This window comes from Cavia porcellus, unplaced genomic scaffold (assembly GCF_034190915.1).
Source record: "Cavia porcellus strain 051 isolate PalLab524CR breed Dunkin Hartley unplaced genomic scaffold, mCavPor4.1 scaffold_28, whole genome shotgun sequence".
Classification (NCBI taxonomy): Eukaryota; Metazoa; Chordata; class Mammalia; order Rodentia; family Caviidae; genus Cavia; species Cavia porcellus.
In genome coordinates this window covers 19,749,978-19,772,969 of record NW_026947511.1, presented here as the reverse complement: position 1 = coordinate 19,772,969, position 22,992 = coordinate 19,749,978, and the positions used below count along the sequence as shown (strand labels likewise).

Here is a 22,992-nt window from a genome sequence, read left to right as displayed (position 1 = left end):
TGGATGTGTCTGTGTGTCATTGTACACAGACAAAACTGCACCCATTTATTTTTGCATTTTCCTAGGACCTAGATAGTGACTTACATATGATTGTTATACAAATTGTTTTTCAATTTGATTTTTGGGCTGTTTTTTAAAATTTGTAATTCACATTAGGTTTTTAAGTTTAAATTTTAGTATTGTGAAAATTATGTAGAGTAAAAGTCATAGGGCATACTTGTTAGGAAAAAAATATAATCCCAATATATCAGTCTTTAGTTTTTCCTTTCCAGGGTTAACTGCTTAGAATACTTTTTTTTTTTTAATGTATTTTCGTGTCTCTAAATAATGCATATATGTTACTTCTTATTGACTTCAGTCCGTTTCAGGAGTTATTAATTCACTGCCCCAAAAGGAAGATAAAGCTAAGATTATTTTCAGGACTTTTTCCTCTACCATACATTTCCTGTCCTTCTGTTTCTCAAAGCAGTTGTATTTTGGTTGTTGTTACATAAGTGCTTAGAGCTCATGGTGTAAATTCTGCTCACCACTGTGGCAAGTATTATGACCGACTTTTCAGCACTGTATTTTCCCTAGGCTATTTTCATTTACTCGGCATTCTCTGTATGTGTCACTAGTCCAACTTACAAGTACCCAAGTGTACACCTCTCTTAATATGCTCACACTCATTAGGTGTTTCATCCACTTAATTCATCTCTCATGGAGCTTTCTCACTTTCTCACTTGTCAAGTCTTTAAACGTCCACTGCACAGACACCTTCTCCCTTCCTTCATCAGCATGAAAAGCCCCTGTGTTTTCTCTTGTGTTGGATTTAACTGGTGGCTTCAGTTGTTCTTCCCTCTCTCCTCCCCTCCCCTCCCCTCTCCCTCCTTCCTCTTCCTCTTCCTCTTCATCTTTTTAAAGGAAGGAGTTTAATCTTTCATTTAGGTGCAGTTCATCTTTCATTATTTTTTGAGGTTTTTTTTTTTATCTGAAAAGATCTTTTTATTTGCATTCGTGGCTTTGCTAGTTGTAGAATTCTGAGTACAAAACTGTTTCCTTGTACTGTAATAAAATGTGCTGTATTATCTTTGCCGTCACTTTTACTGCTAAGTGCAATAGCAGAATACAGGGGAGTCTGACAGTCATAGTGCCGTCACTCAGTGGATCCTTTTACTCTGGAAACCCAGTTTTCAGAACTGGGAATGTTTCCAGAATAGTTTCCTTAATTCTTTCTTATTTTACTGTTCTTTTCCTGGAAATTCTTTTTTTTTTTTTTTTTTTTTTGAGGAAGATTTGAAACTCTTTAAATTGATCTTCTGTGGTTTTTGTATTTTCTCCCCACACCCCTTAAAAAAAACTTTTTCCTTACATTTTTTATTTCAATTTCAATGTTAATATACTTTCTAAGATGTTTTTCTCAATTTTTAAAAATAATCAGTTGTTTCATAGGCATAAAAGACCTCATTTCTCTCTGGATTTTAGTAAAATATTTAAACTTCTGTTCCTCCATTGTCTGTTTATACTGCTTGTTTATTTTGGGATTTTTTGTTTGTTTGATATTGGATGCTTTTCTCAGCTGCCTGGTGCCTCTTGGCTGTCTGCTCAGTGACAAATTCATTAGGAGCTTTTGCATGGTATAGGGACTTATGAGCCATGATTTCCAAAACAGTAGTAAGTGCGTAACATTTCAGTGGGAAATTCCAGTGGGGAGGTCAGAATCCTTGGAGACTTCTCACTTTCTGCCTAGGACCTTTCTGTCCCTAATTGTGTCTGCCGGTCAGGAAAGGAGGCTGGGAACCTGAGCGGTCCGTATTGACTCTTTGAATTAGTTCCTGCTTTCAGTATTGTGCCTCTCTCTAGTCTTTTGCCTCTGGTCTCTATGCCTTCAGTCTTCTGCCAGTGATGGTAGATGGGGAAACTGGTAATTCATGAGTTTATAGTAGGCAAGTCACTTTTTAAAAAATACCTTTTTAATCCTTTTTTTCTGCGAATGAATTATCTTAGTCTTCTTGTCCTATTTCTGTGTTTTTAGGTATTTGACTGCCATTTACTGTGGTATTCTTAGGAAAAAGAAACTCCTTATCAGGGAAAAACTTGAAATTGTTTTGGTTTTGTTCTGCAAGATGGAACTTTTGATCAGATTTGAAGCATTGTTAACCATTATCTTTTGAAATATACCTTCTGCCTTAGTCTTTTCTCAGCTACTTCTGAGAGTCCTCTTACACTTAGAGAAAATCCTTTCCTGTGTTCCAGATGTCTCATATTATTTTTTTGTATTTTCAGTTCTTTTTTTTTTTTTTTAATCTGTGTTCCACTTTGTGTATTTTTCCATATATGGTTCTAATTTAGTGACCGTGTTTTTGGTTGTCTAAGTCAAGATCTGGTGTTACATTTTGAATTGAACAGGTGCCCACTTGTTTCTTACGTATATCCCAGTGTTCTATTGGAATAATAGTTATTATAAAGTTATTAACTTACCTCAAAATCTAGATGACCCATCAGTCTGCTAAGAGAGGCTACCTGGTTTGGTTTAGTTTTGCCTTTCTGTTTTTGTTCATGTGCTGTGGTCCTGGTTGGCAAGTTTTCATTTCATGCTGGACATGCTGAATGAAAACTGTAGACACGCCCCAAGGTTATATTCCTCTAGAGACAGGTCACCCTCCCCTGTTAGGGCAACAGAAAAGATGATGCTTTCAGTCTAGTCAAGATGTTGTTAAAAGCAGGCTCCTTTCCCTGCCCTGTTAAAGCTCAGATTACAGGTTTGTCCTGGACTTTCAGCACCCTAATTTGAGATCCTGTTAGGAACTTCAAGTCCACCTTTCTTTGCAAGTTCTAAACTCGGAAATAATTTTCTCATGAAACTTCCAAAAGCACATTATACTTTATAGAGATCATTCTGATTAGGTTTTCAGCTTCCTGTTCTGCACAGGCCCAGGATTCAGCAAATGTTCTCCATGAAAAACTAGTTTGCTGGAGACCAATCTTCACCAAAGTCTCCTGCTTCTTTCCTTTCTCAGTACTGGACCCTGTTACATACAAAGCCCAAATTCTGCCTGCACTAGTAAGTGACAAATGCCCCCAAGTTAAAAATCATGTCACTTGTAATTCTCCTGAGTAGAGTTCTTTCAGTTCTGAGGGCCTCTACTGCCCTCTACTGACGCCAGATACAATTCTGTATTTTCTCTGGACTGTTTACTTGGCAGGAGCACTGGACAGCTATCAGCAACTCTGTCTCACTTGAAATCAGACATTATGTGTTTTATTTTTATTTTGGGAATAAGAAAAAGATTTTATAGTCATTGTAGGATTAATTGGGACCTGTTGACATGCTTATAATCTTTGGAAATAGTTCTATGATATTCCTTTCACTGTGCAAATTGCTTAACAGTGCTTTCTTAGAGTATTGAAATAGTTGGGTGTGTCTGTAGGCTATGTTTCAGTGTTCTTGTACTCAGACTGTGACGTAGACAGCTAAAAGAGAATTTCCAAGTTATTTGTTTTGAATGTTAGTCTACTTGGATTTTACAGAAGTACTGATATGTTTTGTGTTCTTGAAGAAAATCAGTATCTTGTATGTAATACAGTGATATGCACTGTTTTATTTTTCAGCCTCTAACATTCACAAGGGAATTTGATTCAGATTCTCTTAGACATTACAGTTGGGCTGCAGACACCTTGGACAATGTGAACCTTGTCTCAAGCCCTGTTCATTCTGGGTGAGTAACCTAAGTGTCACTTTTATCCTTTTATCCTGCTAAATTAACACTGTATTTATTATTTGTAGCTCTAAATGCATATTGATAGGTTTCATACATGAGTATACACTTACTAGTATGTGCCACATACATGCATAGATCATTTAATACATATTTTTAGGCAAATCCGTGTATTTTTATTGCTGAAAGCACAGTTTTGGAATGAAGCTCAATTATTGGTGCAGAAGTATTTCCTTTTTATTCTGATCTTAAGTTCTTAATTTTCCTTTTCAATTAAAATAGTTTTTAAAAACTCATTTTTCTTCAGTTTACTGTGCTGGACTAATACCATGTTTTTCTAGGTGTCTGATTTTTCCTTCCAACAAAATTAAATAGGTATTTCTGTTAATTTACCTCACTAGTTGACTAACTGACTTTGTATTTCACATCTAGTGGTAGATAAAATTTCAATCAAATATTTTCTTTTTAAATCCTTCAAACATTAAGCCCTGGCATTCTCATCATATTTGGGGATGATGATGGGGTTAAGGATTGAATCCTGAGATACTCAACCACTGAGCTATATGATCAGTCCTTTTCATTTTGAGACATGGTTTCAGTTAATTGCCCAGCCTGGCCTTGAACTTATGATCCTCCGGCCTCAGTCTCCCTTGTGTTGGGATTGTAGGCATGCACACCATGCCTTGTTTCCTCTTTTTCTCAAGAAATGTAGACCTTTTATCTGACAAACAATGTTTTGTCTGCTTTTTATTAAAAAAAAAAACCAACTTCTTGAAATAAAATTGAATTAAGTTGTATTAAATTATAATTAGACAAAGAGAAGTAAATTTTAAAAGAAAATCAATTTGCTTTTAAAAAGTGAATTTATACATGTATGTATACCAAATGTCCTGAGTAAAAGCTGCATCACAGAGGCTGCTCCTGCCCCTCATTGGCCAGTGGAATTGAAGGCAGCAGGCTAGAAGATGATTTGCTTTGATAACTGAATTGATAAATCGGGGTATTTTTAGATAGTTCAGTAATTCAAACTTGAAATAATTCATATCCATATACACAGTATAAAAATAATTTGTGAGAGGCTATCACAAGGTATTTTTGCCTTTGGAATTGACATTTAGGCTATAAATCAGTCATGATCAAGGACAAGGTATGATTCAAAACTAAGTTACCATTTCATGTTTGTGAAGTGCTGTATCTATTACATGAAGTATTTGCTGCTGCTTCTAATAAAGTTCAGTTGTAATAGCTAACATTCACCTGATTCTTTTCATGTACCTGGCGCTGTGCTGCATCTGTTACATGTGCTTGTCTCATTTAATACTTACTCGAAACCTCAAATGACACTGAGACAATTGTTTCTCATTGTCCCCCTTCGATAGATGATAAATCTGACACTCAAGAATGCTTTAGGTAAAGTTTCATTATAGAATTTTGGCTTCTGATACTATAACTTTAAGAAATCAGGGCAGTGTACCATTTAAATGGCATTCATTTATATGAAAGTACTTTGTAAATTATAAATTGCATAGTGGGGTTTGAATCATGATGTTGCAGTTCTATAACTTATAGAAGCCTTGAATTACTAGAATAATATTCCTTTTGAAGGGCCTAAAGTGTTTCCATGATTTATATTAGATGTGGACCCGAAAGTTGTACAAGCAAGAAAATCAAATTTTAAAAGAAAATACACAAGGAGAGTTTTTGAACCCACTATAGAACTGTCACTTCATATTCTCTATATAGCAAAGAAACATTCTGAATTTACTTTGAGGACACATGAGATAATATAATCAGAAGCAGACATAGCCACACATTGAAGATGAAGTCTTTGAATATACAACTTATCTATCTGTTCTTTTAAACTGTTCTTGAAGACAGTGACTTGTGCAGCAAAGCACAAGGAATGATCTGCTTAAAAAGGAAAAAATAGACTTCTTGTACACTTGAAAATACTTCACTAGCATCAAGTCCGTGAAGTAGTGTATGCAGACCTTTAAGGCAAACATATTTCAGGTTGTCCCACAAATGCCAAATGCCATGGTTTCATTTTCTGATAGTTTTTATTTTTCTTTGCTTGTCATTGACATTTTCTGTTGCTTGCTGCTAATTATCTATTAATTTTCCCATTTGCTTTCTAAATTATTTTGCAGCTATTCTTCTCCACTTCCTCAGTATGATTCAAGGTGATAACCGTGTCCTTTATGTGAACCATCCTTTTGTATTTTTAATTTATGTGAAATTTTCTCATAGTTAGATTGTGTCAGTGTCCGTAGTATGTGTGCATTTGTCATTCTGCTGTTCACACAACTAGAAATATCCATTTAGGATCCTTTATAGAATTCATGCTGTAGTATAAATATTAGTAAGCACAAATATTATTAAATTTTACCTAAATTTGTTGCTATTTGTTTCTATGAATTGTGTTGCCTGACTTTTTTGCACAAAAAATGTAGGGAATGGTTTAGAAAACAAATCACTATGTGTTATAATGTTATTGAGTAATAGGACCTGTATTCATATTCAGCACTTCCACTTTTCCTGAGTCTCTTGGCCTATGAAGTTGAAAACATTAGAACAATAAATGGATTTTAATGAACACTAACCATCCGCTATGTGCTAAGCAAAATCCAGAGAAAAAGATTGTTTTGGTTTGCCGTTAAAGTCATCATAGCCATAATGTTTTGTCCATTTGATTCTCATATTTTGGTAGCCCACACAGTTTCCTATTGATCCCAATAAACCTTTCTGACTTTCTCCAGACTGTTCATGTACAGTCATTGTGTATCTGTCTGTCCATCCATGTGTTAGTATTAGTGATCTAGTTTCACCTCGCTCATTTCTAAGCCAGATAACAAAACAGTTTAGCCCATGGGTTTTGATGGATGGGATTATTCTTTCTCTCCAAATACACTTTAGAAATTTAGGCAACTTTCTCATTATTGATGTTTGGCACTGTTCTAGCAGTAATTCCAGTGTGAAAATTAGATGTGAGACTGTGTGTGCAAGATCCTGTTTCTGATGTGCACTGGTTTGAGTGTAGGGTGGTTTGCTGTGTTCACCAGCATGCTCATCACTCTAATAAAGCAGGGATGCCAAGTGCTCTACTCAGATATGGCACAGTTAATTTGGTTACATTGCCATGTCTACATGCAGATAAATTGTTTTTCTTTTCTGGACTTAATAAAAAGAGCCAATGATCGAATTAGAAAATGTCTCTAAATTACGTAAGTAGACAGTGCCTATAACCCCAGCATACAGAAGACTGAGACAGGAGATCATGAATTTGAGGCCAGGAAGACCTTGTCTTAAAAAAAAAACTAAGTTTTTTATTTTTATATTGCTATATAAAATATTCAAATGTGAGTTATGGTAAAACAGCTTTCAAGTCCATATTTCTACTGAAAAGATTTAATCCTTTTCCATCAAAATTGTTTTAGTTGATCTAGTCATTTGCATTTATTTTTATAGTCTGTTTCATCTTAGTAAAAATTAGAGTGTTGGTGTAATTAAATACCCCTTCAGTTGATGAGTTGTATGTGTTGAGACATACTGTGGAGTTTCAGCTTACTTGTAGGATAGAGAGAGTCCATAGTCAGCATATGGTAGAAACCACTTATAATTAAAACAACCCTTGGATATACCATAAACCACTGACAAAGGCCGCAGGCAGTATTGGGGTTTTAAATACATGAGTGTCCCCTTAATGGTTTTTATTCCTGTTTTGAGATATTCACTCTTCCTTCAGTGTGAGCGTCTTATCAAATAGTTGGATTATGAGAGGGGGGCCATGTTCCACCAAAAATAAATTGTTGTTAGGTTTTTCCCAGGTCACAAACTAAATGCATGCTCAATATAACTCCACCGTATTTCCTGCCAAGGGCCCGTTAAGGAGATGATAGCTATATTGTCGATTGCTTGAATCTTTTAACATGTGATTTCTAAACCTCTGTTGAAGAGGGCTTCTTCCTCTCCTTGATTATTCCTCTGTCTTCTCCCCACAGGTTTCTGGTTAGCTTTATGGTGGATGCAAGAGGCGGCTCCATGAGGGGAAGCCGGCACCATGGGATGAGAATCATTATTCCTCCACGCAAGTGTACGGCCCCCACCCGAATCACCTGCCGTTTGGTAAAGAGACATAAACTGGCCAACCCACCCCCCATGGTGGAAGGAGAGGGATTAGCCAGTAGGCTGGTAGAAATGGGTCCTGCAGGGGCACAATTTTTAGGGTAAGTTTTGTCAATTTTAATCCTGGCCCTATTACCACAGCTTTGATGTTCTTTCCCCTGTTAACTCCCAGAGTTAACGATGAAAATGCCTTAGTTGGATCTGATTGAGGATATTTTTGTGAAGTGCCAGTGTCACAAAACTGTGTGATTCTGTGAAAGGCTGCCGTAGGCTGATACTTCCGTAACTCGGTTTGCTGGTGAGGCTTTTACTAACCAGAAGCATGTTCTCTGCTCAGCCAGTGCACGGAATCCCCCCGGGCCCCTGGAAGTCAAGGCACCACTCCTAGGGAGAGCACAAATGCCAGAATCGGATGGCCTTATTGAATAAATGCCTACTTTGGGGACCTGTCCTTTGAAAGAGAATTCTTAGGGACACAGCCCGTTGTGACATAGTATCTTATATGAAGAAAAACTAAATCTACTGATTTCTCTGAGGTGGCACTTGGGTGCAAATCAGGCAGGCTCTGTCGTGACTGGCAGCGTGTTCACGATCTCCCCTTCTCGTTTCTCTTCCTGCTGCATGGATGTTATTCAGTAAACTGCATCTTCCTACCAATCCTCCCCCTGTAAATGAGGGTGAGAGCTTGGTTAGCCGAATCCTGCAGCTTGGGCCTCAAGGAACAAAATTTATTGGGTAGGACTTTCATAGACAAGATACAGAATGTCTACAATTTTTTTCCATTTTCGATTTTTTTCTGTCACACTCATGGTCTTATTCTTGTCTTAAGTTTATTTTTATTTTTTAAGTTTTTAAAAATTGCTTTCAGTTGATGTGTGTCACTGAAAGAAAAAAATAACACCATAGTGGCTTGACTCCATGTAGCAGTGCTCCCTATCTTGTGCTTTCAAGCATGTGGAACTCACCGCCAGCATTCTGCTTTCATAATTTTGTGCTTCTGTATACTTTTCTTTAATTTGAAATGTTTCTTCTAAATATATTTTGAAGCTAGACTAATAATCTTTAACCCAGTGTAAGAGAAGGTATTTGCAGGCTTTGAATCAACATTTGCTGTAAATGATGTATATGTATGTGTATGTCTGTCTGTCTGTCTGTATCTGTTGGTGTCTGTGTGTGTGTGATTAGATCTTTTTTAAAAGAAAGTACTTGTGAGTCCTAGTAAACTAGTGCTTTGAGAAGAAATAAGTACAGTGGTTTTAAAAAGTGTTAGGAATATGAGATGTCTAAAGAAAATTAAATAGGTAAAAGGCAGACTATTTTTTTGAGTTGTTAAACTGTTTTGTTTTGTCTTGTTTAAGCTGAACTGTGTTGGTATTTGTTGTTTGTTCGCTTGTTTGGTTGTTATATTTGCCTTGGCAGTCTGCATGAAAAAACCTGTTATGGAAAGTTATGCCTGGCTTTCTCCTTGGTCAAAGACCTTGTGCATACCTTCTCTCCAGTATCGTTGAATGTTATACACAGAGCCACATTCCTTAAATATTTACAGAGACAGTATCTGAAACATTCACCTGCAAAGATTGTATCTTGTTCTAAAAGAATTAAAATAAAATTTAATGTCTAATTATTAAGCATGGTTAAAAAACTCGTGATAAATATCCTAATAAGTTGAAATTAGCCTGAGGAATATTTGCTTTTAGTTTCTATTAAAGAACAAATGTATTACAGAAATTGTTTTTAAAATCCTAATCTGAATTGTAATTATTTTGCCAAAACTAAAATTGTCATATTTATCATCCCCATTTTAAATGAACATTTTTGTAAGAACTTAAATATTCATATTTTCATTACAACTGTCCCTTTTTATGCTCCTTTTATTTAACTGTTCCTGCTATTACTATATGTACATAAATACATAGGTTAAGAGGTGAGGTTACATACAACCTCTGTAGGAAAATAATGATACTGTCTATTTAAATGTCATAAAATAAAGCTGCACAATCCAACTACATAAACTGTATGTGATTGTGGTCTGCTTACTTCCATTCATCTTTTTTAGTATTGATCCTATTTTAAAACTTAACTAAATTATTTCTCATTGCTTGATTGGCTGTCATCAATTTGCAGCCATTCCTTTACATTCCTTTGCAAAAGGACACTGTCACAAATTAATACATTTTTGTGTCATAATTTCAAGCCAACAAGTGCTTTTTCAGAAAGTTTCGCTATTCCTATACAGGTTATTCAGAGTCAGGAAATGAAGCTGCCCAGTGTCTGTTCACAAATTGAAAATCAGAGAAACTGTTTTCACTACACAGGGCATGAAAGTCAAGCAAACTGATTGCTGGAGGGAATAGATTATTAAATTGATCATTTTAGTGCTACGGTAAAAAAAAAATGTAATGGTCTTTAAACTAGAAAACTCGTAGTTTTTTTTTTTTTTTTTTTTGAAGGAATGACTGTGTCCTTTTAAATCATTAGCATTTTGTTTAATACACCTATTGTGTTTTAAAGAAATGGACCAACTTTCTTTCTTATGGCCTATTTTAATAACTTTCAATTCCCTGATTCAAATTTTGTATTCATATGTGCTGAACATTTGCCCCACTAAATCCAGTGCCTAACATATGATAGGCCTTCAAGAACTGTTTGTGAATGAATGAATGACAGCATGTTCTCAGGCTTCGAATGTATATTATTTGATTAGCAAATGATTCTGCAGCTTTGAAATCATTCCCAACCTGAGTGGCACCTCTGATTTTCAAATGAGCACTGTTAAAGAAACATTTTTTAGTATGATACTTATAACTATATTTCACTTGATGCCAAAATAATGGGGATTTTTTTTCCAGCCCCGTCATAGTGGAAATCCCTCACTTTGGGTCCATGAGAGGAAAAGAGAGAGAACTCATTGTTCTTCGAAGTGAAAATGGTGAAACATGGAAGGAGCATCAATTTGACAGTAAAAATGAAGATTTGACCGAGTTACTTAACGGCATGGATGAAGGTAACGGTGGCTCCTTGATTCTATAAATGTTTGCAGACAGAAGTCAAAAGTATATGAAGTTAAATGAAACAACACACACATTCCACACAGGTTCCTTAGCATTTATTGCTGGTTTCTAAACTAACGCTCAAAGTTCCATTTAATCTAACAAACTTTACACCATCACCCCACACACATATATAGAGCAGATATATAAATGTTCTGGAGGCTCTTTCACTTTATTTTTTTGTTTTTATTTTGATTATTACATGTTTGCAGTACATAAAGATTACATTCATGTGGGGAGTCGGTTCATGTACATAAACACATCTTAACTCATTCTGTTCCCGCCTCTCATTTCTCTATGCACAAGCTATGTCTCCTATTCTACTCTTGAATCTATTCATACTTTGGGTTTCAAATATAAGAGAAACTCATGTGATATTTAAGCTTGTAGTTATTTCATTTAACATTTTAGTTTCCAAAACCCAATAGAGTTTTCTGAGTCAAAAATAGATAAGGTCAGAGTAAAATGGTAGCGGATGGATCTCAAAGCATACAGACACCTTTCAGAAAACAAGTTCACAGTTTATTCTTGGAATTATTTCTAGACTCTTTCAGCGCATTTAATTTTTCTTCCAACCTATTTTAGTATCCTTCATGAATTTTTAGTATCTTCTGGGCTAACATTTGTTTCTAAAAAATAAGTTGCAGGATAATTATTGCTGTCTATGATGTTTTGGTATCTTTAATTTAGTAAGACCAGGTTAAGGAATAGTTAAGCAGGTTATTTTCTCACATCTAACTTTTTTGAAGTTATCTGACCCTTAAAACTGTAGCAGTTTTTCCTAGCAGACATAAATAATAGATTGCTTTTGAGAGTAAATGTTTGATGCAGTTTTCCTTTAAAAGAAATTAGAGAACAACCTCATAAAACCCAATCCAGTAAGAATATTAGATGATCTTTACTTCAATCATTACTGCCTAATCATTACAAATTCAACAGTTGTTTTAAATAGTAACTTTATGGAAATATAATTTATATTTCATAAAGTTCAGTCTTATATTCACTGAGTTTTGCAGTGCATGCAGCAGGATCTCTCATGAGTTTACGATGTGCACAAAGGAACTAGACAGAGGGTGTCTGAGGGGTGATGATGAGCAAGTCCCTTCATCAGTGTGAGCCTGCTGCTTCTGTAAAACAGAGATTACCTTTCTTGCTTCACAGGGTTACTGCTGAGGAAAAGAAGGAAAATAATGATGGGAAGCATTTGTGAAACACAGTCCTTGTCACATAGTGAACCTTGATAAACATCAGTTATTGTCACTGTCATGTTCATTCTATTTTAAAAAACCATCATGCTAAAACGTTAGATATCAGATATTCACACACACACACACACACACACACACACACACACACACACACTACCGCCCAAAGGATGTCTTTGTAGCATGGTAGAGAGAACTCAGCAACTGTTGTGTGTCCAACAGTCTTGAGGACTGTACTGTATATGCTAATTTGAATAGAAAACATAGCACTACAAACTCAGTGGCTTTATTTCCACATTAAAAATAAGAGAACTGAAATTCAGAGAAATCAAGTAACTTACCTAACATTACCTGAGTATCAGGGATGGGGTTGAAATCTAGTTATACATATTTTCTAAAAATTTTAATAATATCTCACTTATTTTAAAACATACAGTAGAAATTCCTATATACCTTTAGATTTGGTCCAGATTAGATTTGGTTTACATTGAGTGAAGGAGAATAGTCATTTTATGCAGTTTATACATTTAATGAGTATGTTATTTAAGGAATATACATACGCAGTAGTGATATTTGCTTTCTTTTTGCAACCTCAAATAATTTCTGATGGATAGGAGCATTCAGTGACAACTAAATTTCTTAACTTTTATATGAACTTACTGTAATACATATCAGTCTATAAGAAAATGTACCCAAGAGTTCCAAGTTTTTTTTTTATCAGTACCAGGAATCGAACTAACGACCGCCTGCTTGTAAGGCAGGTGCTTATGCCGCTGAGCTAAATCCCCAGCCCCGAGTCCCAAGTTTTTAAAAGAACACCTACTAAGAAAATGAATTAGCACATGTGAAAATGTTTTTTTAAAAAGGATGATTTAGAGGAATAAGTGAGAAAAGAGAAATACATTTCCTACAGATGATAATTGTCTCATTGTTTTAAGGAAAATAAAGTGAGAAATACTTTCATGTAACTGTGACTTAGTGACTCCTACAGAGGTTACTGATTTTTAAATGTAGCATCCCTTACAAACTTTAAAATGGAAGGTCCCCGATTCTTGCCTCAAGGGCAAAGTCTGTGTTCATCATTTCCCCATCACCAGCGACTGGCACAGGACTGACCAGCACTCTGAGTCCTGAGTGAGTGGGCAGAAAGAAGGAGCTCGATACATTAAGTAACTGGAGGAAAGGTCTCACTAGGCTGTTTCCACTGTCCTGTCCCAACCTTTATTAATACTAACCTCCTGGAAAAAAATGAACAAGGAACACTTTCTTTGGGGAAAGTTCTAAGAGAGGAACAGTATTCTGGAAGAATAGTGACTCCTTGAAGGTTTGGCTACCCTACACAACTTTATGACGAAAACGTTCATCTGTGCTGTCCTAATATAGTAACTCCTGAGCTCTTAAAATGTGACCAGTACACAGGGAAGTTAATTCTTATTTTGTTTCATTTCATTTAATTTCACACAGCTAATATGGCCAATGCCTATCTCTTTGGACAGTGCATTTCTGGCAAACACTGAGTGTTCTAGTTCTGTATTCTCCTTCATTTTTGAGTATATATTACATTATACCCTACCAAGTGAACAGAAGTTTTTTTCTTAATTTAAAATGTATTTAGGGAATGATTCTATACTGAGGTATCTTCATTTTATTTTCAACAAACCAGTTTTCACGTAGGTATTCATCTTGTCTTTGCTTAGACAAATGAAACCTTAGACACTGCTGCACTCAGAGTATTTGTCAGACTTTAAAGAAACAGTGATATAATCCTCTGTTCTGGATTCTATATGTTATCTTGGAAATAGCAGATATTCTTTACTATATTTTTAAAGACCAATGAACTTTGCTTCCATTTGAGACAGTTAAAGGGAAATGTAAATACTTCTAAGTTTAAAGAATCAAGCTCTATTGAGCAAAAATGAAAACTAAATTTTCATGGCACAGTGGTTTTCTTTGTGTACTAAACTAAGGAATAGTAATTATGAAGCAACACAACAAACATTTTATAACTGAAGCTCAAGCCAATTTCATACCAGATTCAGACCCTGTTTCTCACCAGTGCCAAAGACACTTCATTCCTGTCAGAGCATTACCTCCTTTAAATCCAGGCAAAATTAGAAATCATTCTGTCGCTTGAAAAATGCCAGCCTATGTTTTTCTTGAAGGTCCAACTAGTAAAGTTCTAGTGAGGATAAGATCCAGAGTACCTTGTAGGATGCTGTTTTTATGATATTCTTTCCTTTCCACCTGTATCCGTCCTTTTTTTTTTTTTTTTTTTTTTTTTTTTGCTCCAAGGTAACTATTACTAAAAGTCAATAAAAATGGCCAGATTGCTTAAAATTTCATTTAATGTACTTATTTCCCTAGTTCTTAAAAATTAAACTTTTTTCAGTCGTCTATGGCAAGTGACCTCTGATAATGTCCATCTCATTCTAAATGTCTCTTTTTCAAACTCCCCTTTCCATAGGTGAATTTGGTGGGCTGTTTTAAAACCAGTCTATGTGCTAATAATAAACAGACCTATTGTGTACTTGTCTGAAATTTCAACACCCAGCTATTTTATAAAGTCATCTTACTAAGTAGCACTATTATAAAGATCAGATCTGTTCTTCAGTGCTTCAAAATATGCAGTACCTTTGCATAGACACAAATTTGTCAGAATGTTTTCAGGGAAAGACAGAATTAAGGAGGAGGAGGGTATTGGAGCAGTGTCCTGTGGTGGTTAGGACCATGATCCCATGACCCGTGGAGGTCACATAGATCAGAATTCCCATCCTGGCTCCAGCTCTTGCTAATTGTGTGATCCTAACCAAGTACATGGTCTCTCTAAATCTTAGTTTAAGTATGTAGAGAGAGGGGACCTCTCAGGAAACGAAGGGGCAAAGATGAGCAAGCACATGTGAAGTTCCGCCCCCAAGCCTGATGCGTGAGAACCAGTCACTTGGCATTCAGTCAGTCACAGCTGCCATGTAAGCTGGGTGGGAGAGCAAGCAGGATCTGAAATGTTGCGTCTTCCACCTGTCACTCCCATTGCCCTGACACTGTGCTGGCTTAAGCACCAAGGGGCACTTCTTTCTAATTTGCTCAGAACTGCTGTCTTCTGGCCTAGCTCGTGTACCTGCATGGTTGTCTAGCCCCGCTTTTCCAAACTGCACAAACATCAACCATATGAGCAAGACACATCTTTCCACCACCACCAGTTAGAAAATAGTCTGTAGATCTACGCTTCCAAATCCGGGTTCCCAGCTACAGCTCTTGTCTTTTCCCTCTCTGTCTTAAATGAAGCATGCCTATGAAAGTGCTTTATGTAATATAAAAAAGTCACAAAAAATGTGCTGGTATTTACATTTCCCATTAATGATCGTTGTTTTTTTGTTTGTTTTGTTTTGTTTTTACTGAGACAGACACAGTATATATTCAAGAAAAACTGTAGGTACAAAAAAAAAAAGAGTGGATTAAGGTCTATTTCTGTCCCTTGTAAGCAAGCCCAGGGAAAAGCATCAGTGTGTATGCTGAGGAAGAAGGTGTGTTTTTTGAAGTAAGAGGCTAGAGTGACAAAAAGTGCATTTGGTTTGGGTGTGGAGAACCTGCCTTTGCCACGAGGTATCAGGTGCCAGGAGCAAATTTTCTCCTTGATAGCAAAGTGTGTCCAGGTCCTTATCAATTAGTCTTTTCTCAGCAGAGAAAAGAGACATTGTAAAATACATTCTCTCCCCTACATCACCAAAATGTACACCAAATTGAATCCACTTTGTAAGTTTAGTGAACACCTTACACAATTAAATTAAACATGTTTAAAAGTGTGCTGCCACCAAAGTCAGATTCCAAGGAGTGCTTTGTAGTTGGTGGTTATTATGTTTATTATGTTTATTAATAGAAAGACTATTCCTCTTAATAATTTTGATAGTGTTTGTTCATTGAAATTATAACATTTTGGACATATGGGCTACATGAAAATCATTAAACTTAATTTCACGAGTTCCTTTTTGTTTTTTATATGGCTGTAAAAGCATTTAAAATTATATATGAAGCTTACATTATTTTTATTTTGGGGGATACTACTCTGGATAATGACAGACTTAGTTTTATGTATCATTAAGGTTTTTAAAAATCGTAATTGTTGCTAACTGTCACATAGACAGAAGATATATGAATCGTGCCCTCATTTTAAAATCCTAGTCATGGGATTGGAACAGTGCATTATTGGAGTTCCTCAATTTTATAAGGCTAGAAAAATATCTTCTCATTGTCATAGGTTGACTTTCATATGCGAACAAATGATGTTTTTCAGACAATGTATGTTAGATTGAATACCTATGTTATTTTATTGTAAACTGAAGTGGGAAAGGGAAATTGGTTTTTCTTATATAACATGAATTTTCCAATTGTTATCTTGACTATACTAACAATATCTCAGAAGCAGACTTCTCAGTTAAAAGCTGTCACTTTGGTTCATTTCAGTTTGACCTATCTTTAATCAACCACTAGACAAATAGTAATCTTAAAAGTGTCAAGTCATCAGAAGCACTAGGACCCTGAAAATGAAATATGCAGCTTTATTTTGTACATAGCACCATCTGTTGGCAAAATCTAGTAGTAACAATTTTGGAAAAATCCAAAGGTTAAAAAAAATTCAGGATGGTTTTGAAGTACAAAAATAAACAAAAATTTAAACAAGGAAGTAAATTAGTTAAATCCTAACAAATTACTGGCCTGTATTCAATCTGGCATTTTAAATCAGGTGCAGAAATTGAAAGTTAATATTGCAAAAAGGCGGTATATCAGGACAGTCTTCCAAAACAGCTACTTGGGAAATGGGAGATGAATAAAAGCAAATGAGCAGGAATTAATCAAGCCACACTTCGTATATGTCTGTGTGTACCAATGAGCCAGCAATCAGAGGTCTGTATGAAACATCATGAAGACAGAACGGTGGTATCAGAACCCCTGCCCCTCATGCACGTATGGCACAGGGGGACCTTTACGTTTAAGAGGGCAGTGAAGCAGGTCTGTGAGGCTGAGCCCAAACTTTTACTGCTGCATGCGGTGACTGTAGAGGGCCTGTGCCCTTGGAGCTCAAGGCTCCCCACGCGTGTTCATGGTGCTGAGTTTTAATACTTTTGTCATGGCCTTTTAAGATAGCATTTTACTGATTGATTATTTTTCTCTCCGGGGTACAGTAGTAATATTTAAACAAAGGGTTGAAAAGTGACATAGTGGAGTTAGTTGCCTAAAAACTGTATTTTTATTTGTACATATGGAAAAGTAAGCAAGCATGAAATTTTGGGAAAATTTCGGAGAAGCAGATGCAAAGACTACTGGTCTCTCTATCTGCAGTCAAGAAGAAAAACCTTAAAAAGATTATTCCAGAATGGCCAGATTCCTTCTGCCCACTTTTGTTTTCCCAGGAATCCTTCCCTGACCCCCAGACTGGTGGGGCCACCTCATAAATACATCCACAGTACCTAGCCTTTTGCTGTAACGTGCAGTTTTGAACTTTGTCTCCTTCCTTGTGGTCTATGAGGTATATAATGACCTGACCATTATATTCAGCCCAGCTCGGCACACAACCGTCACTTCATTACAATTTTTTGAAAGAATGGAGAAATTAATGACTTTTACCCAGGCACTCGCTGCACTTTTGGTAACACCTTTGCTCAGTCACTCAGTGTTCAGAAATAGAGTTCTAAATTTTTCCCCTTAATTAAGACAAACATAAGAAATAACTAAATAATTTTTTTTAAAGAATAAGGGGGAGATTGAGATAAAACAGGACATAACAATATAACAATAGAGGTCAAAGCATGACTGTTTCAGCAACCTAGTACTTCACCACCGTATAACCCGACTTAATAGTAGTTACCATAGTATCTGTCTTTTTCCTTGAAATATTTGGATAAACCTTCATATACTATAGCTTCAAATATTTCCATATCAAGAAGCCCAGAATAAAGCCTTTCTAATTAATGAGTGAAAACTTTAAAAAAATAGGATATATAATAGTAACTCTCTTTGATTTCCTATTAACTTGTTTTGAAGTCCTGTAATACTCCCACGATCTTGTTTTGACTGATTAGACTCTGTTCTATTCTGTATGATAGTACCAAGTTTGAGGGTATAGGCAACTACTTTGAAGGCAATAAGATTCACTAAGATGCCCATTCTGGTTTGACTATTGTCTCCTTTGGAAGTCCTGTAAGGTTTACAATGCCTAAGTTTTATTGGTCTTGTTCTCTACTGTTTTGTCCAACTTTATAATATCTAATGAGATAGACAATTCTTTTTAAGGAAACAAGAGACAACGTTGATAACCATTGTTGATAACCTTGTACTCTGTTCTACACCATGTGCTATGTCTATCCTTGGTTTTGACTGACAGCTTTGTTTTGCCATATTTGACTGAATTCTCTCCCCCCCAAAAAAGTAATAAGAACTAAGGAGTAATAAAATCCAAAATGTGTAAAAAAAAAAAAAACAGAAATAGAGTTCTGAAATTAATCACATCATGATTTTTAAAAGTCATAAACATTTGATTAGAAGTAATTCTGTGTGTGTGTGTGTGTGTGTGTGTGTAATTGAACTGGAGGCTTTATGATTGCCAGGCAGGTGCTGTGCCCTTGAGCTTTATTCTCAGCCCCAGAATTAGTCTTAAAAGACCTTTAAAATATAAAATTGTCAAAAATTACTTCTTACTAAAACTGGGGGAAACAAGTGGATATTTAAAGTCTCCAGACATTCTGCATCATTAACACTTAACTCATTATATAAATATGAGTAACAGAAAAGGCCTCTAAATAGTTAAAGACACAAAGCAGGCTGATCCAGATAGACATAAATGATAGGCTGGAACTGATTAAGAGTATGGACTGAATTACCAAAATGATGTGCAGTTCATGGAGCCTGTCTATTATTCTTAAAATTTCCATGAAACTATAGTTATGTTTTATATAAGTTTTAAAAACTTTGAAAAGATACCTATTAAGTTGATGCCAAAGAAAAAGGATCAGTTATAGCATTTAAAGGGTTTTTTTTCCCCTGTAACATTTTGGGTGAGCTTGTTACAGAGGTCGCATATTCAGATGAAACTGAACTTTTCATTCCAAGGAGCTCAATGCCTGTCATTTTCTAAAATATTTCAATGACTATATTACAGTCATTGAAATTACAAACTGTATTATATAGTCTTCACCTAGTGTTGAATATAATAAATTTATCTTTCTTCATTCCTCCAATTTATCTGATTTTAGTTTCCTGTAATTGCTAAAATTTTCTTTTAAAAATTGAGTGAAATTGTAATTCAGGTCCTTACTTTGTTAGGACACAAAGGAGAGAGAGGGTGTGATTGTTTTTAAAATTCAACATGTGTATTCCCTTACATCCACTACAGATTGGTTCTCTGGTTCTCCTGTCTCCAACAGTATGTGACCGTGGAGAGAACATGTAAGCTCTATAAGTTACTACATCAACAGAATGGTGCTAGAGTTTTTTGTCATTCACTTACTATGCCCATCCTGGAGAAAATGCTTTATCTTGATCATGTAGATGAGAACAGGGCTCAGAAGTTTAGGAACTTGCCCAGGGGCCAAGGCCACTGGTTGCATAGCTGGATTTGAATTCTGGACTCTTGTTTACAATGATTTTCCACATACCCATCCTAGCTAGATTGGCCTTTTGAATACTAGCTCTCAGGCCTAGTTTTTTTCTACCCCCACTATCAAATAATCTCTTGTTAGAGGAGTAAGCTGAGCAGAATATCTCTCTAACTAAAATTTAAACCTTAAGTATAAAAACCATCCAGTATGCAACCTTGAGGTCATTTGTGTTCCTTCCAGGAACTACTCACGTGAAGTCAGACTTACCCAGATCTCAGGTAGCCTTTGACACGTAATTTGGTACAGGAAACAGAGTTGTTTCTCCATTCTACCAAGCTATTGAGATACAGAATGAGGCAAAAAGAGTGATCACTTGAAAGTGTTAAGAGTAGTGTTTTTTTGGAATGTGAGCTCATTCCTGTTATTTATGCTTGATTGTAGTAGGATCTCCATAACGCTTTGTAAGAGATTTTAAGATCATCGGTTACTGGGAATGCTGTCCCACGTGGTACAAGGAGAGAAACTGAGTTACTTGCTGCTTAAGAAGTTTATTACTAATCAGTGAGGCAAGGCTTTCTGTTATAGATTGTGCCAATTAGAAATCGGGTTACCTTTTTCACCCAAGATAATTTGCAGATCTGTTCATTACTCATCCGTTGATCCACCACCGTGCATGTGCCAGGCAGTCTGCAAAGATACTAAATGGTGGTTGCAGTCCGTGCCTATGACATCATTTGCCTCATTTCCAAGACCTTTGAGATTAGAACAATCTCACTGTTCAGCTAGCCAGCTAAGTCAGTGTGGCAAGCCTATATTCCTCTTTGAATTTCAGATCCCAATTTTATGTAAACAAAATAATAATTGACCCAGCACTGAGTAAATATTCAGTAAATGTAAATTCTAACTTTTTTACCTGGCCAAAGCTATCTATTTCAGAATATTCCTCTCTCTTCCTTCTAGTCCTCTTTGTGTTGTATGTAAAAATTTCACTAGTTATTTATTATAGCAAGACAAAGGGTAGAAAGAATTTCAGGGTCCTTTCGTAGTCTAAGCCATTGGGAATGACCTTTAAAGGTAAGAAGCTCTTAAATTTCATTTTGTGTTTGTTTCATTGTTTACATTATAGCAATTTAGGTTTTTCTTCCTCCATAGCTAGTGTTTTAATATATCCTTTAAAAAACAAAACCATTTAAAAGTACAGTAATGGATGTATTTTGTTGCTCCATCTGCTTCTCTTACCGAATGAGCCTTGAGTTATTTTTCATGAGAGCCAAGTGTTATATTTTTAATAAAAATTCGGGTTCTGAGTTTTTAAAGCCAGGTACTGGATGAAAATTCATTAAGACTTTGTTTACCAAAAATGGTAAGTCATCAAGTCTGCTGAAATTAGTAGGGGATAAAAAAAAGAAGGTTCAGGATCCACACCAGGCCTAGCCGGTCAGAATCTGTCCCAGGAAGCCTGGGCTTCACTGCTGCTGCTACATGGTGTCTGTGATTGCCAGGCTGGAGTGCTGCCCCCTGTGCTGAGACTGTGGGTGCTGCGGGTGTGAATGTCATACAGGGATGGTATTGTTGTTGAGCTTTTCTTTTCTTTCTTTTTTTTTTTTTTTAATCGGTAGCGGGGATTGAACTCTCCACCATGCGCTTGCAAGGCAGGCGCTTATACTGCTGAGCTAAATCCCCAGCCCCTGAGCTTTTCTCTGTATCCAAAGAATAGAAGCAAAGCAAAGATTCTTGTTAATGTAGTCCAACTTCTCTGACCTAATGGACCATTTAACAATCTTGGTACATATAAATCCAATCCCCAAATGCATACTGTCATTGTTCATTTTTACATAATCAGACTTTATTGCCATTGTCTGAATAGAGTATGTTGCCATTTGTGAAAGAGACTTCAGTGGTACACTTCTTATGATTTGAAGCACAGAGCAGAGGAATTTCAGATAAATTTTATATTCTCATGACTTTTTAATTCAATTTGAATAATCATTAAACTGTAATTTCAGTTATAAACATATAGAAGTAGAGTACTTTGTGGATTTAAAAGTAGGAAGAAAGAGCTGCTTTTTCACATATTTTTATAAAAAAAAAAATCTAACCCCCCCCAGTTTCTACAACTGCATACATTTTAGAGCAAAGTTTAAAGAATTGTACTCTTCCTTAGCATACAAAGTTGTCTGAGTCTCATTAATTCCCAACTGATTTCTCTGTTTAGAGGGTACTAGTGGAACCCTGCCATATGCTGGACTGCCAATACCAAACAGTATTGAGCTTAATGTAATTGAATGACAGTTACTTAACATTTTATGCAAGAAAACCTAGCTTTTAATACACACTAGTACCTTAAAATGTGATCCCTGTATCACATTCACACCCCAGCGCCCCCAGTCTTAGCACAGGGTAGTTTCCTTAGCATCAGAAGCCTTGAGGAAAGATAACCACAATGATGGGTATTGTAGTCACAAGTCAGGACCTCACACTAGTTGAGTGTTGAGAGCTCCTGCTTTCTTCCTTCTTGCATTCTTCTCTAGCTGCTGGGGTCTTTAGTTACCAGTTTTCAAATGTTCAGCCAAGGTCATTTTACTGTCGTATTTCAGTTTTCTTAAAGCAAGAAACTAAGGTGCATGAGTTGAATCTGCGATAAAATACTATATATATGTTTTTATTTTGTATGTTATATATCTAATAATTTATTAATAATTCTTTATAATACATAATTTTCCTTCTCCATCTCCCCTATTTCCTATATAACTTATATGGATATACATATAGACACATTAGAAATGTGATTTATACAAACACGTAAAAGCACAAGGCGTGTTAAGAGATGATTAGTCAGTAGTTTTGAGATTTTTTTTTTTTTGGTACCAGAAATCGAACTTACAACCTCGCACTTGCCACGCAGGTGCTTAGGTCACTGAGCTAAATCGCTGGCCCTGAGATCATATTTTATTTTATATGTTTTGAAATTTACATTTTAAAATCTTAATTAGAAAGGGCCAGGAATTTTAGCTCAGCGGCATAAGTGCCTGCCTGGCAAGCACAAGGTCATGAGTTCAATCCCTGGTTACAAAAACAAAAACAAAAACAAAACAACACAATGTTAATAACATTCATAAAATCTTAATTAGCATGTCTTACCTCATTATTTTTAATATGCATTCTATTTCATGGTCTGAATGTCATAATTAACCCCTTTCTCATTGCTGATCAGTGAGATCATGAGACAGATTTTCAAGTCATAAGCATGCTACAGAGACTTTACTAACTGCTTTTCACCTCTTCACCTTGCCTCTTCATACTTACCTAGTCTACATCATTTATT

The 22,992-nt window shown here is 35.9% G+C and overlaps 1 protein-coding gene across 9 annotated transcripts in view; it reads left to right on the top strand.

Annotated features, from left to right (window-relative positions):
* The window catches only part of Ank3 (ankyrin 3), a 635,468-nt gene that overhangs the window by 557,595 nt on the left and 54,881 nt on the right, over positions 1 to 22,992 (top strand). For 8 of the 9 annotated variants that reach the window (XM_013156636.3, XM_013156637.3, XM_063239288.1 and 5 more), the window contains 3 exons: positions 3,592 to 3,698; positions 7,700 to 7,924; positions 10,673 to 10,827. In XM_013156636.3, coding sequence (XP_013012090.1) covers positions 3,592 to 3,698; positions 7,700 to 7,924; positions 10,673 to 10,827 — 487 coding nt within the window. Of the gene's footprint in view, positions 1 to 3,591; positions 3,699 to 7,699; positions 7,925 to 8,459; positions 8,559 to 10,672; positions 10,828 to 22,992 lie in introns of all 9 variants that reach the window. The other variant, XM_063239289.1, reaches the window with a different exon arrangement.